The sequence below is a fragment of the Saimiri boliviensis genome, chromosome 11 (assembly GCF_048565385.1).
Source record: "Saimiri boliviensis isolate mSaiBol1 chromosome 11, mSaiBol1.pri, whole genome shotgun sequence".
Lineage (NCBI taxonomy): Eukaryota > Metazoa > Chordata > Mammalia > Primates > Cebidae > Saimiri > Saimiri boliviensis.
The window spans coordinates 60,860,838-60,878,727 of NC_133459.1; the positions used below are offsets into that span (position 1 = coordinate 60,860,838).

Consider the following 17,890-nt stretch of genomic DNA (forward strand, 5'->3'; position numbering starts at 1 on the left):
ATCCTCCTCTCTTGGCCTCCTGAAGCACTGGGGAACTTTTTTAGAAAGAAAGAAAATAGAAACACTCAAGAACTAATGATTGCTGTACAAAGATATTCTATTTTACAGTAGTTTATAAAACCATATGAACTATAAATAAAATCATTATCTCTTCAGTGTTTCTCTGTATATTACAGATACAATAAAAACCAAAACTAATAGGAAACGGACACACACACACACACACACACACACACAAACACACACACAAACACACACACACACACCCCTTTCACTTCAGTATAGTTGGTATTTAGGAACCACGATGCTCCAGCTGGTATCTCTTCCTTTTTTCCCACCTCTCCTACTCTGCCCCTTGACAGTCACTAGTGAGAGCGCCAATTTATTGCTAACATCTCTTAAATTAAACCAGGTTTTATTTCTCTACCTTCATTATTGCTAACATCCTTTAAGTAACATGTTTTATTTCTCAACCTTCATCAGTGACAATGTGAATAACAAAATAGTATCTTTATTATATACATATAAAAAACTAAAGATAATTTTAAGATCCCAAGTGATAAGCAAAGACTCCCTTTTTGTCTGACTAAAATCAAGCCTAATACCATCTTCCAACCTGTCTTTTATCTTTAAAAGACGGGATCTCACTCTGTTGCCCAGGTTGGAGTACACTGGCAAGATCATAGCTCACTCTGCCCTATGAACACAAAAATATCCAGCAATCATACTGATAATCTATCTCATATCTTCACCTTTCTGAATGTCATATTTGCAAATGATATTAATACATACCTATTACCTAATTAATTCATGCAATCTTTCAGGTCAGCATGTAAAAAAAGATGTTTTGTACAATCTGTAGAATTCTAATAGTGAACTGAATAAAAGAGTAAATGGAGGAGCACTGTAGATATTACATAATCACTCACGCACTCATATGTCAAGTGATATAATTTTAAAAATCAAGATAGGAAATTATAAACCAGAATGTACAAGTCAATTGCTTTTCTTTTTGCAATTAAGTAACGAAAATAAATTGGGCTAAAACTTAAAATCATGTTACTATTATGTCTAGTTTTCATAATGAATGTCACAATTATTAGTCACCATTACCAATATTAACATTCCCAATAGCTGATAAAGGGCACTTACCATTATCGTTAGTGTCATAGAGACAAATATGTGAGTTGAGGCTCCAACACTCAGAAAGGTTATATTATTTCACTGACCACAAAGAGATCAGAACTTTTCTAAAGAACAATCTTTTATATCATTGTAGGTTTGAAAGGGTTTTTAGGAAATTACCGAGCCACCACATTTCTTCTTTAATGACCTACTGTAGACATCCCCAAACTTTTTACACAGGGGGCCAGTTCACTGTCCCTCAGACCGTTAGAGGGCCCCACATACTGTGCTCCTCTCACTGACCACCAATGAAAGAGGTGCCCCTTCCTGAAGCGCGGCGGGGGGGGGGGGGCGGATAAATGGCCTCAGGGGGGCCGCATGCGGCCCGCGGGCCGTAGTTTGTGGACGCCTGCCCTACAGCATTCTAGATGACAAATATAAGATTCTATTTTTCTTGTCTTTTTTACTTTTAAAACACAGGATCTCACTCTGTTTCCCAGGCTAGAGTGCACTGGTAATATCATAGCTCATTCTGGCCTTGAATTCCTGGGCTCATGAGATCTTCCCGCCTCGGCCTCCTAAACAGCTGGGATTACAGGGGCAAGCAATTCCTTATCTTAACAAGGAATAATAAAATGTTCCCCAAGACAAAGTTATTTTCAAGGTTCTTTTTCAAAATTTATTTCAACCAAGAACTCTAAATCAAACTAAAGAAAACTGTATATTAAAAAAATGATGCCTAAAAATGTAACTTATTTATCTCTTTAACTTCAGCACCTAAGCATAGTGGATGGTACTTAGCAGGTGTTCAATAAATGTTTGCTACTGAATAAATGCATCACAGTACAGACTACAAAATTATCTCAATACTGACATGAATACATAATTTATGAAAGACAGAAATACATAATTTATGAAAGATAGTAAAAAGAATAAAATACCTGGTGAAGATGAATTAGGGTAAGTATTTGGTAGGCGGAAAACATAATAAATATATGATGCAAGAAGGCTGTTTCTGCCATGCTGGTCATGATTTCCTTCCAAGTTTTTGTGAAGTCGATTTATAATTGATGCCATGGCTTCAAAAGATGCTTGACCTAGATTAACTTTTAAGAAAGAAGAAATACCTTTGTTTTAACTTTACACTGTCAATTCCGAAAAGATCAGTTTTGTCATCTCTACATACTTCAAGTACAGTGCTTACAGAGTAAGTGTATAAAGATGATTAAGATTTGATATAGACTTTTAATGACACCTTGGATTAACTAAACCAAAAATACTTTCCTGAACAAAATGAGAAAAAACTCATTTTACTAATTTAAGATGAAAATTATATGGGTTTGATTAGTCAAAAAAGAAAACAATGTTCAACAGATATCTATTGTTTAGTAGAACAATACAAAGTACATAAGAAAAAAGAAAATTCATCATGCATAATACCTTGAGAAGCAATTTCTCATTTGAAAGATTACTCCAAAAATCTAAATAGCATACAAGGGCAAACATATGTTACTTTTGTTTAAAAAGAATTAAAAATATCAACAACAAAATGGATTATTGAAAATATTAACAGTATAATAAGAAAACAGTGACTAAGAAACTTGATTGGAATAGTGTAAAAGGATTTGAAGGAAAAAAAAGGTCTAGAAAAACAGGTTAAAGTAAGACTGTATAGCATTTTAAATGCCAGGCTAAGCAACACGTACTTGGTCATTCAAGTCAGTATATAACAATAATTTTACAAAAATTGGGAAACTGTGATAGATAGCACACTGAATAAATGGGTAAACTGAACAGCTACTTTGAGCAATAGGGTCTGAGAGTCTATGATTTATTTAATCAAGACAGGAAATTATGAAGAGATAATGAGGCCAATTAAGTTTTCCCAAAAGTGGAATAACCAGATAAAATGGTCATTTAGGAAGATTAATCTGTACGTACTGAACTAGAAGGGAAAGAGACTAGAGACAGAAACCTGAGTGAAGTTAAGTGATTCTACTTGAGTTTCTGGTTAATCCTTTTCCTTTTTCTCACAGTAGCTACTCCAAGTTACCAGAATCCTTCTCAAAATTCAGGTCCTCCTTAATCCCTTCTTAGCAATCTTGCCTTCTATCTCAAAGAAAAAACGTAGAAAGCATGAAAGTCCTCATGTTTTTCTTTTCTTTCTTTCTTTTTTTTTTTTTAAAGAGATGGTGTCTTCTTATGTTGACCAGGCTGGTCTGGCCTAGCCTCAAGCAATCCTCCCATCTTGGCCTCCCAAAGTGCCGGGATTACAGTTGTGAGCCTCTACATCTGGCCAAAAGTCCTCATATTTTCCTACAAATTTATCAGAACCTGAAACTACATTATCTCCTCTCCAAAGGAAGTAGTGCCCTCTCCTATGTAAGAGTGATCTATCACATTCACTCGTCTCACAGAATTTTTAATAATTAATTCTTTTCTCCCCATATATTTTTCTCCCTTGAGCATGTTTACATGCTGATTTCTCTCAGCATGTTTACATGCTGAAATGTTGCCACTCTTTTGCCCTACTCAACCCTGCTTTCTCTTCTAACTTCTTGAAAGAGTAGTATATGCTTCTTGCATTTATTTTACCATCTACTATTTGCTTCTTAATTCCCTGTAATCTGGTTTCTACCTTCACTTAGACTAAAACTGCTGTTGTTAATTTCACGAGTAGACATTTCTCAAGTATACTAGATAAGTGAGGGACTCTGAAACCAGTTTGAATCTTGGCTTTCAAATATAAATAAAACACATAGCACTATTCCTGGTACACAGTAAATGGTATGCAAGTGTTTTCAATTATTGTTCTTACTATTATTTTACTTATTTACAACAAAGAACAATGCTAACCTTTTTCTTTCCTTAAAACCTCCTTCTTCTATAATTTCTGTAACTGTATACTCTATGATCTGATAATCCATTACCTCTTCCCTATCCCACTGTCACCTACATTTTAACAGGAACTCATCATTTTTTGTATGAAATTCTGCAAGACTCCTAATTTGTCTCCCTGCCTGCAAGTTTTCCCACTTTTAACTCATCTCTACATACCATAGCCATCTTCTTCTAGTCAAACTTGATCAAGTTACTTCCCTAACTAAGACCAGATCCTTTAAAGGATATTTATTCCCTACAGAAAAATAGTCCCAATTTCCTAAAGTGTGGAAGACCCAATTTCATCTCCCACTGTCCCTGTTACTGCTAATCAATCCTCCAATTTATAATTAATTTCATATACTTCCTCCCCCAAATTCATTCTGAGTTCACTTTATATCTCTGTACTATGCACATGATGTTTCATCTCCTTGGAATAATATTTACCTGTCAGACTCCTATTCATCTTCAAATACTCAACCCAGGAATTACTTCTATTTATAAGTCTCCCCTAAAAAAACTCAAGTAATTGAATACTCCTCTCCTTTGTGCCACTACTCAAACATAAAAATTCTATCTGGTTAGCTGAAATTTCTTTCAACTTCCTTGCAGGATTTGCATGAAAGCTATTGGCAAAAGTTAAGGCGTAAACCTTGAAAAAGGACGGAAATGAAGAACATCTTTCCTTCCAGAATTACAGAAAAGAAAAAGAGAATACAGAGACTTTGAGTAAATGAAGAAGAGCTACATTAAGTGGAGGAAAGTAGATGAATGAAAATGTAGAGTAGGTAGATTATACATCCTGTAAATTACAACATGATTTACCTGTTTGCCTGTTTTCCTAACTAGCTGTGAGATCTTAAAGTCAGAAACCATGACCTAAACAGTGCCGCCCAGCGTCAGGTACATAGTAAGTGCTTACTAAATATTTGGTAAATAAATAAATAGTTTCTATAATTTGAGTATATATCTATAGGACACATTTTATGAAAACTAAAGTTATCATTTTCTGGCATTATAAACAAATAAACAACATCCTCCACCCCAAACCAAATACAGTCCTTACATACAGAAAATAGAAATCATGGTTCTTATTTTTTTTTTTTTCCAAAATTTAAAAATGTCAAGTTATAAATTTCATGACTCATCCCCAAACAAAAGTAAATTACCTATTTGGCCAGCAATGACAGGAGGTCTAACAACTAAAAGTATCAGTTTATCTAGCAGAAGATGAAGAAATCGGACCACTGGTTCCAACTGAGATGTATTCAGTGCTGAAATACTGCTCTTCAATTCATTTTCTAAGTTATTTTCCATGATTCGCATGTCCCCAATTCGTACTGGGAACATGTGTTCATCCAGAGCATTGACCAGAGCAAAAAACTTGTCAAGATAAGGATCCTAAAACAAAGAATGAACAAAAGCACTAAGCACTTATTAACTATAAATTTCCCAATTCTAAAAGACCACAGACCACTAGTATGTAATATTCACTGATAACACTAAAAAGTTCACACAGGTATACAAACATTGTTTCCAGTTAAATATATCTATTTAAATTTATTATTATAAAATGATCACGTCAAATACTATTAGTTACTTAAGGAAATTACTGACACTAACTAATAATTTTTTTTTTTTTTTTTTTTAGTTTTAGTTTTAGTTTGTTTTATTAGTTTGGAGTTCAATTATTGCGGCAGGCATATTAGTAACCTACTTTTGTCTTTTATTAATTTATTGTCTTTCAGCTTCAGAGCTTTTGGATACAAGGCAAAACTCATGACCACGTCTTACAATACTGGAGTCACTCTTTTATTGGAGTCTACCTGTGTACTGCTAAATAAAATTTAAATACTATCAACTTTTTTCCTAAAGATAGCATAGAGGTGCTGTCTTATTTTCCCCTACCTCACTGTGCAGAAAAGAATTAACATACTGGGCTTAAGACAGCTATTCTTTGAAAGTCCTGTTTGCAAGTTTGGCCTTGGGCTAAATGACTGGGAACTTAACATTTCAGGGGAGTTCCCATTGACAGATGGCTCACTGTGCCTAAACTGTTTGTGCAAACAATATGGTGGTATAAGCTGAACACCTACTTTCCTTCTGGGAATCTGAAATATTGGTATATGTTAGGCAAAGGGTGCCTATGTGACAAGCCACTAGTAGAAACCCTGGGAATTGAGTCTGTACTAAGCTTCTGTGGCAGACAACATTTCACATATGTTGTTTCAACTTGCCCCATGTGACTCCACTGGGAGAGGATTCTTGGAAGCTTATTTTTTGTTTCCTCTGGACTTCACCCCATTAGTCTTTTATCTTTGCTAATTTTGCTTTCCATTCTTTCACTAAAATAAATCATAGCTGTGAGTATGACTATATGTAGAGTCATGTAAGTCCTCCTAGCAAACCACTGAACCTGAGGTGGCTTTGGGAAGCCCTCCACACCGCCCCTTTCCTTTTATAGGTTAGTGAAGCCCTAAATTTCATTTTAAATACTTGCTTCTTCTCAGTCTACATATTTATCCTCCATGGAAAATCACATTTACCAATATAGTTTCAGCTATCACACTTATTCCATTATCTCCAAACCTAAACTCCAAACTAATTACAATCACCTACAGGATACCTCCATCTGAAGTACACAGGCACTTCAAACTCAACACGTTCAAAAATAAACTCACAGGTACCATAACTCCTTTCCCTTAGCATGGCCCCAAATGTACTTCTCTCATGTTCTCTATTTAGGGTAGAAATTACCATCCACCTGGACTCTGTGGCATTCAAGGTCCTTCATAATCTATTACCAGCCTGCTCTTCTATTCTCATGTATCATGATTTCCTATGCACTTTAAACTACTACTATCACATCAGGTTACCTGCTGGTCCTTAGACTACTGTAACTCTGCACTTGCTACTCATCATCTGAGTTGCCCACTCTCCCTTTCTGTGTGTAGGAAATGCCTACTTATAAATGCAACATCTCAGGCCCTAGAAGAACAGAGAACTGTTCCCTCTGTACTTTAAACAATTTAGTTAATACATGTAACTTTATACTAATTTCATCATACTTTTTACACTTTCCCATGTAACACTGTAAGGTTCTTGAACCAAAAGCTCTCTCCTGGACAGGTAACATCTCTGATCTCATGGAACTTACAGTCTAATGAGGGAAAGAAACAATAAACAAATGTGTATGTATGTGTGTTATATACACACACAAACAGAAAGAATGACAGAGCCAAAGTGCAACAGAGAAGCTGGGCGTATGCAGTAGTAAGTGCACGGCTAAGATGACACACAGTAGTGAAGGTGCTATGTTTAAGAGTAACCAAGGAAGACCTCTCTGAGGGGAGGAGAAACCCTAATTCATAAGTCAAACGAATACCAGGAGGAAAAGCACTGCAGGCAGAGAAAGGATGTATAAAACCTATTAGAACTTGGTATGTTCCAAAAATAAGGAATATCGAACAAATAATCACTAAAAATTCTTTCCATTTGAAATACCCAAGCCTATGAGAAATAAAGTAAGCTGATGATGGTTTCTCAATTCCAATTACTCTGCCATGTACCAGAAACTTAGAAAAAGCAAGTCATTTAACTGTTCAAAATGAAGTCAGTAACATTTTGAAAAACAAAATGTTCACTTTGTTGACATTCAATGATATTTTGTTGATTCTTTTTAAAAATGTTCTAAATATTGTAAGTTTTTAACTGACATATATTATCATATATCTGATAGCAATTACAGATTTATGACAGGTAACAAAACTGGCATCACAAGTATCAGAAATATGTTCAACTTATTTAAGTGACATTTGATAATAAAAATGATTAAAACTCACTTGTGTATGGATAGATGAAACAGCAACAACTTCAACATTAAAAACACCTTTGTGATTATCTACCCATTTCATGCCAGGTAGAGGAACCTGTAAGATATTAAATATAATGATCACAGATGCTTAAGTAGATTATGAACTCTGAAAAGAAATAAAATTTACAAAATTCCAGGGAGAAAAATATTTTGAATATATATATATATATATTTTTTTTTTTTTAAAGATGGGGTTTCACCATGATGGCCAGGCTGGTCTTGAACTCCTGACCTCAGGTGATCCACCCACCTCAGCCTCCCAAAGTGCTAGGATTACAGGCATGAGCCACTGTGCCCGGCAAACGTATTTTTGTTCACTGTAAATAAATTAAGAACTTTTACATTTCATTCTTATTTTAAAATTAAGCAATGCTTTATACAAAAGAACTCTCCAGAAGCAAAAAGCATAAATTAATAAACACAAAATTTCTATCTTCCCAGAGACATATCCCCTTATATCATTCTAAATCTTCATCTATGTACATATATTTATATACACATTTATATAGTTGACACCAAACATTATTTTGAAACCTGTTTTTCATTTATTATATTGTGAATCTCTTTTCATATCATAAATTCAAATTTACAGTATCATTTTAATGGATTATAATATTTCACTTATTTTAAACATTCCTGTTACATTTTATTTGGGTCTTGAAATATTTGCAAGCAAAAAAAGCCTGTTAGTTTATGTATTCAAAAACTTTTTTTTTTTTTTTTTTTTTTTTGAGAGACAGAGAGTTTCACTCTGTCACCCAGGCTGGAGTGCAATGGCACAATCTTAGCTCACTGCAAACTCCACCTCCCAGGTTCAAAGGGTTCTCCTGTCTCAGCTAATTTTTGTATTTTTAGTAGACAGGGTTTCACCATGTTGGCCAGGCTGGCCTTGAACTCCTGACCTCAGGTGATCTGTTCGCCTCGGCCTCCCAAGGTGCTGGGATTACAAGTGTAAGCCACCACACCAGGTCAAAAACATTTTTTCTGACATAAATTGCTAGAAATATCTAAGTTACTTCATAAAAAATAACTTTTAAAAGCAAGTATATAAATTCTCTCTATTCCTTCTGCTAAGTACAGCTAAAAACTCTGAAATCTGATGTATAAATGAACATAAAGATTCTGAAAGGTAGAGAGAAAAAGGATGATGGGCCAGGATCTCAGGATACAAGAAACTACGAGTCAGCATTTCCTGGGTTTTGCTTTTGCCTCACATATCCTGGACTGAGTGCTACAGAGGCTGGCAAGCCAGGATCGCCAAAAGAAAAAGAGAAACAAAGCCCCAAGAAAAGCATGTTCTCTCTGGCCAAAGACATTAATATTCCAGCTAGTTAAAAGGAAACAAATCCTGGCCCCACTTCCCGCCTCCCTACACTAAATGGAGAGCCTAGGCTGCCACCTTTAGCTGCCTGAAATGAGGTACCCCTCTTCCCAACCAACCTCACACGCATTGGGGTGTTATCAAAGAAGACAGAATTGAGATTCTGTCCCTATCCTATCAAAGAAGACAGAGTTGAGATTCTGTCCCTTTTCTGGTGATAATTAGTCCCTAATCAACGGAGGTGTCAGTGGAGGCCATGTGGAGCAGTAACTAAGTGGCCCCTCTCCCTCACAACCAGGGAGGAGTCAGCAAAGGCCTCGTGGGGAGCATAAAATCCCACCCTCATCCAGTAATGAGCCCCCTCATTGGATCCACCCCAGAGAGCAAAAGCAGGCAGAATAGGTAATGCAGATCTTCACCTCTCCCTGACAGCACCACCTCCTTCCCCCACTGCTAAAATAGACTATTTCAGTAAGATCTAGAGTCTCGTGATACCCATAATGTCCAGAATGTAATTAAAAATTATTAATCATACCAAGACCAGGAAAATCTCAACTGAAATGAGAAAAGACAATAACTGGACACCAACACTAAAATGACATAGATGCTTCATGGACCTGACAAGGATTTTAAAGCAGACATCATTAAAAATGTTTCAACAAGCAATTATGAATATCTTTTAAACAAATGGAAAAAAAACCAGACTCACCAAAACAAAAAAAAAATTATAGAAAAATACAAGAGCTGGCCGGGCGCGGTGGCTCAAGCCTGTAATCCCAGCACTTTGGGAGGCCGAGGCGGGTGGATCACAAGGTCAAGAGATCGAGACCATCCTGGTCAACATGGTGAAACCCCGTCTCTACTAAAAATACAAAACATGGCCGGGCGCGGTGGCTCAAGCCTGTAATCCCAGCACTTTGGGAGGCCGAGGCGGGTGGATCACGAGGTCGAGAGATCGAGACCAACCATGGTCAACATGGTGAAACCCCGTCTCTACTAAAAATACAAAAAATTAGCTGGGCATGGTGGTGCGTGCCTATAATCCCAGCTACTCAGGAGGCTGAGGCAGGAGAATTGCCTGAACCCAGGAGGCGGAGGTTGCGGTGAGCCGAGATCGCGCCATTGCACTCCAGCCTGGGTAACAAGAGCGAAACTCCGTCTCAAAAAAAAAAAAAAAAAAAAATACAAAACATTAGCTGGGCATGGTGGCGCGTGCCTGTAATCCCAGCTACTCAGGAGGCTGAGGCAGGAGAATTGCCTGAACCCAGGAGGCAGAGGTTGCGGTGAGCCGAGATCGTGCCATTGCACTCCAGCCTGGGTAACAAGAGCGAAACTCCGTCTCAAAAAAAAAAAAAAGAAAAAAGAAAAATACAAGAGCTTTCTTTCCTATAGTTTTATCTTTTTTTTATCATGTATAGAAAATTTTAAAAAAATAAAGTCAATTTTCCATCACCAAATTTCAACACTAGATAGCTAAGAAATTCAACATCTCTGAGGCAAAAATAAAGATTTGAAACATTTTTGAAAAAAGAAAAGACAGTAGAGTAAGTTGAAACCCATCAAAGCGATAAACACTATTTGCTCTTTCGATCTAAAACACTTGTTTTCAGCTTTAAAAAAAATGATATACAAGGAATATATACACACATACTTCTTTAAAAGTAACAGCTCTCCTTAGCTCTAAATCAAGCGAACCTGACAGATATGTACAGAACTCTCCACCCCAAAACAATAGAATATACATTCTTCTCAGTGCCACATGGCACTTACTCTAAAATTGATCACATAATTAGAAGTAAAACACTCCTCAGCAAATGCAAAATAACTAAAATCATAACAGTCTCTCAGACCACAGTGAAATTAAATTAGAATTCAAGATTAAGAAACTCATTCAGGCCGGGCGCGGTGGCTCAAGCCTGTAATCCCAGCACTTTGGGAGGCCGAGGCGGGTGGATCACGAGGTCGAGAGATCGAGACCATCCTGGTCAACATGGTGAAACCCCGTCTCTACTAAAAAAAAGGTGCAAAAAATTAGCTGGGCATGGTGGCGTGTGCCTGTAATCCCAGCTACTTAGGAGGCTGAGGCAGGAGAATTGCCTGAGCCCGGGAGGCGGAGGTTGCGGTGAGCCGAGATCGCGCCATTGCACTCCAGCCTGGGTAACAAGAGCGAAACTCCGTCTCAAAAAAAAAAAAAAAAAAAAAAAAAAAAAAGAAACTCATTCAAAACCACACAACTTCATGGAAATTGAACAACTTGCTCCCAAACGACTACTGGGTAAATAATGAAATTAAGGCAGAAATCAAGTTCTCTGAAACTGAGAACAAAAGACAACGAACCAGAATCTCTGGGATGCAACTAAAGCAGTGTTAACAGGGAAATTTATAGCACTAAGTACTCACATCAAAAAGCTAGAAAGATTTTTTTTTTTTTTTTTTGAGACATAGTCTCACTGTTCTCCAAGATGGAGTGCACTGGCATGATCTCGGCTCATTGCAATCTCCGCCTCCCAGGTTCGAGTGAGTCTCCTGCCTCAGCCTCCTGAGTATTTGGCATTATAGGCATGTGCCACCACTCCAGGCATGTGTGTGTGTGTGTGTGTGTGTAGTTTTATTATTTTATTTTAGTAGAGATGGGGTTTCACCATGTGGGCCAGGCTGGTTTCAAACTCCTGACCTCAAGTGATCTGCCTGCCACAGCCTCCTAAAGCGTTGGGATTACAGGTGTGAGCCACCATGCCCTGCTTAAAAAAAAAAAACTAGAAAGATCTCAAATTGACATCCTAACAACACAACTAAAAGAACTAGAGAACCAACAGCAAACGAACCCCAAAGCTAGCACAAGAAATAACTAAGAGCAGGGCAGAAGTGAAGGAGACAGAGACACAAAATACCTTTAAAAAAAAAAAAAAATCAACATATCCAGGAGCTTTTTATTTTTATTTTTTGAAAAAATTAATAAAATAGACCACTAGCTATATTAATAAAAAAGAAAAAGAAGAAGAATCAAATAGACCCAATAAAAAAAGATAAAGGGGATATCACCACTGACCCCACAGAAATACAAATGACCATCAGAGAATACTACAAACACTTATCTGCAAATAAGTTCGAAAATCTAGAAGAAATAGATAAATTCCCGGACACATACATCCCCTCAAGACTGAACCAGGAAGTTGAATCAGTGAATAAACCAGTAACGAGTTATAAAGTTGAGGGAGTAATAAATAGTCTACCAACAACAAAAGCCCAGGATCAGACGGATTTACAGCTGAATTCTACCAGATATACAAAGATAGCTGGTGACATTTCTTCTAAAACTATTCCAAACAACTAAAAAGGAGGGACTCCTCCCTAACTCATTTTATGAGGTCAGCATCATCCGAACACCAAACTCTAGTAAAGATAAAACAAAAAAGAAGCCTTCAGGCCAATATCCCTGATGCAAAAATCCTCAATAAAATACTGGCAAACCAAATCCAGCAGCACGTCAAAAAGCTTATCCACCACCATCAAGTCAGCTTCATCCCTGAGATGCCAGGCTGGTTCAACATACACAAATCAATAAACATAATCCATCACATAAACAGAACTAAAGACAAAAAACCACATTATTATCTCAATAGGCACAGAAAAGGCTTTCGGTAAAATTCAATATCCTTTCATGTTAAAAACTCTCAATAAACTAGGTATTGAAGAAACACACCTCAAAATAACAAGAGCCATTTATGACAAACCCACAGTCAATATCATAGTGAACAGGCAAAAGCTGAAAGCATTCCCCTTGAAGACTGGCATAAAACAAGGATGCCGTCTCTCACCACTCTCTTTTTCGTTGTTGTTGTTCAAACAGAGTCTCACTCTGTCACCCAGGCTGGAGTGCAGTGGTGCAACCTCAGCTCACCGCAACCTCCGCCTCCTGGGTTCAAGTGATTCTTCCACCTCAGCTTCCCTAGTAGTTGGGATTAGAGGTGCATGCCACCACATCTGGCTAATTTTTGTATTTTTAGTAGAGACAGGGTTTCAGTATGTTGGCCAGGCTGGTCTCGAATTTCTGATCTGCCTGCTTTGGCCTCCTAAAGTGCTGGGACTATAGGTGTGAGCTACCAGCCCAACCACTACTTCTATTCAATGTAGTATTAGAAGTTCTGGCCAGGCAATTAGGCAAGAGAAAGAAATAAAGGTATTTACATAAAAAGAAAGGAAGTCAAATTGTCTTGGTTTGCAGATGACATAATCCTATATCTAGAAAACCACACACTCTCAGCCCAAAGGCTTTTTACGCTGATAAGTAAGTTTAGCAAAGTCTCAGGATACAAAATCAATGTGCAAAAATCACAGGCATTCTTATACACCACCAACAGACAAGCAGAGAGCCAAATAATGAGTGAACTTCTGTTCATAACTGCTACAAAGACAATGAAATACCTGGGAATACAGCTAACAAGAAAAGTGAAGGACCTCTTCAGGGAGAACTACAAACCACTGCTCAAGGAAATCAGAGAGGACACAAACATGGAAAAATGTTCCACGTTCATGGACAGGAAGAATCATTATCATGGAAACGGCCATAATGCCCAAAGTCATTTATACATGCAATGTTATTCCCATTAAACTACCATTGACATTTTTCACAGAATTAAAAGACAAAAAAAAACTATTTTAAAATTCATATGGAACCAAAAAAGGGCCCATATAGCCAAGACGATTCTAAACAAAAAGAACATGAAGGCATCACGTTACCCAATTTCAAACTATACTACAAGGGCAGAGTAACCAAAACAGCATGGTACTAGTACAGAAACAGACATACAGACCAACGGAACAGAACAGAGAACTTAGAAATAAGACCACACACCTACAACCATCCGATCTTCGACAAACCTGACAGACACAAGCAATGGGGAAAGGATTCCCTATTTAATAAATGGTGCTGCGAGAACTGGCTAGCCCTAAGTAGAAAATTGAAACTACACCCCTTCTTTACACCTTATACAAAAATTAACTCAAGATGATTAAAGACTTAAATGTAAAACCCAAAAACTATAAAAACCCTAGAAGAAAATCTAGGCAATACCATTCAAGACATAGGCACAAGCAAAGATTTCATGGCAAAAACATTAAAAACAATTGCAAAAGCCAAAACTAATAAATGGGATCTAATTAAACTAAAGAGCTTCTGCACTGCAAAAGAAACTATCATCAGAGTGAACAGACAACCTACAGGATGGGAGAAAAATTTTGCAGTCTATCCATCTGACAACGGTCTAATAACCAGAGTCTACAAGGAACTTAAAAAAATTTACAAGAAAAACAAAACCATTAAAGAGTGGGCAAAGGACAGAATGAGAAACTTCTCAAAAAAAGATACTCATGTGACCAACAAACATGAAAAAAAGCTCAATATCACTGATCATCAGAGAAATGCAAATCAAAACCACATGAGATACCATCTCACACCAGTAAGAATAGTGATTATTAAAAAGTCAAGAAATAACAGATGCTGGTGAGGCTGGAGAGAGATAGGAACACTTTCACACTGTTGGTGGGAGTGTAAATTAGTTCAATCATCGTGGAAGACAGTATGGAGATTCCTCAAAGACCTAGAACCAGAAATACCATTTGACCCAGCAATGCCATTACTGGGTATATACCCAAAGAAACAGAAACCATTCTATTATAAAGACACATGCACATGTATGGTCACTGTAGCACTATTCACAATAGCAAAGACATGGAGTCAACCTAAATGCCCATCAATGATAGACTGGATAAAGAAAATTGGTACATACACACCACGGAATACTATGCAGTAATAAAAAGGAAAGAGATCACGTTCTCTGCAGGAACATGGATGGAGCTGGAAGCCATTATCCTCGGCAAACTAATGCAGGAACAGAAAACCAAACACTGCATGTTCTCACTCGTAAGTGGGAGCTGAATAAAAAGAACATTAGACACAGAGAGGGAAACAATACACACTGGGGCCTGTCAAGGGGAGTGTGAAGGGAGAGCATCAGGCAAAATAGCTAATGCATGCTGGGCTTAATACTTAGGTGATGGGTTGACAGATGCAGCAAACCACCATGGCACATATTTACCTATGTAACAAACCTGCACATCCTGCACATGTAGCCCAGAACTTAAATAAAAAATAAGAATTCTTGAAGTTTGGTCTGAGAATCAGCAGCACAAACATTATCTGAAAACTGTTAGATATGTAAATACTCAAGCCCCGATCTAGATCTACTGTCACAAAAACTCAGGAAATAAGGTTCTACAATCAGTGTTACAACAAACCCTCTAGGTAATTTCAGTTCATGCTAAAGTGAAAAATGTTATCTTAAAATACTCTAATAAGCAATGTTAATAGCAATAGTGTAATAGTAGCAAACACTTCTGTAGCACTGTCCAAGTGCTCAGCACTATTTAAATGCTCTCCATGTTACTATATCATTCAATCATCAATACAATCAGTAACTGTAAGTCTTAATTATTCTCATTTTACAGATGAAAAAATTGAGGCACAGAAAGTGTCTTAGTCACCTCATGCTGCCACAACAAAGTACCATAAACAGGTGACTTAAACAGCAGATACTTATTTTCTCACAGTTCTTGAGACTGCAAGTCCAAGATCAAGGTGCTAGCATGGTCAATTTCTGGTCAGGGCTCTCACCCTGGGTTGCAGACAGCCAACTTCTTGCTTATATCCCCACACTGGTGGGGGATGAGGAATGTCAAGTTCTCTGGTCTCTTCTTACAAGGGCACTAATCCCATTATCAGGATCTCTCCCTCATAAATCTAATTACCTTGTCTAAACCTGATTAACTCCCAAAAGCCCTAACTCCAAATACCATCACACTGGGGGTTAGGGCTTTAACGTATGAATTTTGGGGGGATACAATTCAATTCACAGCACTCTGTCACTCCCCCCACAATGCGATTTCCTTGCATGAAAAATACATCCATTCCAGCCCCAAACGTCTAAACTCATCCCAGCATCAACTCTCAAGTCAAATGTCTCACCTAAATACCATCTAAATCAGATATGGGTGAGACTTGAGGTACAAAAATTGACCTCAATGCAAAATTCCCCTCCAGCTGAAAACTGTGAAACCAGAGAAGTTATAACCCTGTCTTCCCAAATACAATGGTGAGACAGGGATGGGATAGACATTCTCATTCCAAAAGAGATAAAGAGGAAAGAAGGAAGGGGTGATAGGTCCCAATAAAGTCCAAAATCTAACAAGGAATTGGCTCTTAATTCCATTAACTCTTCAATCTCAAATGATATTGGTTTTTGTTTTTTAAATAAAATATACTTTATATGTTTAAGGTATACACCATAATGTTATGAGATACATACAGAGAGTAAAATGGTTACTATAGTCAAGCAAATTAATATATCCATAATTTCACAGTTGGCTTATTTAGCAAGGGCAGGTAAAATCTGCTCATGTAGCAAGGATACCAAATACAGTGCAATTTTATTAACTACAGTCCTCATGCTGAGTGAGATCATTCAATATTTATTTCTATGTCTAGCTTATTTCTTAGTATGTCCTCCATGTTCATCCATACTGTGTCTAATGGCAGAATCTGTCTTTTTTAAAACTGACTGACATTCCATTTTGTGTGTATGTGTGTGTATTAAAAAAATTTCCACATAAGCATATACAGAATATCACTATATGTAACTATATATATATAAAACTTTCTTCATCACATCCTCTTTATGCCCTTGTTGAAAATTAGTTGTCTGTATAAGTTTGGATTTATTTCAGGTGTCTAATTAATTATACTCTTTGGCTTGATGCTCTGCCTTTGGAACCACTGGGACAACAGCATCATCCCCACAGGTCTAGGGTGGGTCTACCCCCAGAGGTCTGATAAGCAGGGGTCTGCCCCCAAGGCTCTGCCAAATTATTCTGCCCCTAAGGCTCCAGGTAGAGGTTGTTGGCCTGTTGAAACCAAGACAATGGGCCTGATGATCTCTGAATCACCTTCAGGGTCATTTTCTCCTCTTTTTGAAGAACAGTACATGTTTACAGCTGAATTGCTCTATTATCCTGTCAAATCCAAAGAGTTCAACATCCTTCCTTCATTTCTGCCCATCTCCTTCCCCTTCAGTTGAAACTGGCAGTGCTTCTGCTTATATAATTCCATAAACTCTTTTATCAGGTGACAGTCCGGCAATGCCGTTGGTGTTCTCTTCACAACATGCTTTCTCATTTCTGCAATGTGGATAGGCTAAAAATATTCTAAATCTTCAAGTTCTGGTTCCTTTAACGTTCCTTATTTAATTCAACTCTCTCCTATCATATTTTCTATAACCAGTCAAGAGGAACCAAGCTGCACCTTCAACATCTTTGGAAAGTTCTTCAGCAAAATACCCAAATAGCACATGTTCTATCTTCCACAAAACATCAAAACACAGTTTAGCCAAGTTCTTTGCCACTTTGTTCCAACACTCACTTTTCCTCTAGTTTCGAATAACATGTTCCTCATTTCTATATAAGATCTCGCCAGAATTGCCCTTAATGTCCTTATTTCTACCATGTACCTAAACTATCCCATCCTCTACCCATTACTCAATTCGAAAGTCACTTCCATAATTTTAGGTATTTGTTATATGAGATGGTTTCGCTCCATGTCCCCACCCAAAGCTCATCTTGAACTGTACTCCCGTAAT

At 37.3% G+C, this 17,890-nt stretch overlaps 1 protein-coding gene across 7 annotated transcripts in view; it reads right to left on the reverse strand.

Moving 5' to 3' along the window:
• The window catches only part of DOCK7 (dedicator of cytokinesis 7), a 242,826-nt gene that overhangs the window by 99,366 nt on the left and 125,570 nt on the right, over positions 1-17,890 (reverse strand). For all 7 annotated transcript variants that reach the window (XM_074380932.1, XM_074380931.1, XM_074380928.1 and 4 more), the window contains 3 exons: positions 7,848-7,934; positions 5,175-5,406; positions 2,067-2,231 (listed from right to left, as the gene is read on the reverse strand). In XM_074380932.1, coding sequence (XP_074237033.1) covers positions 2,067-2,231; positions 5,175-5,406; positions 7,848-7,934 — 484 coding nt within the window. The remainder of the gene's footprint in view (positions 1-2,066; positions 2,232-5,174; positions 5,407-7,847; positions 7,935-17,890) is intronic.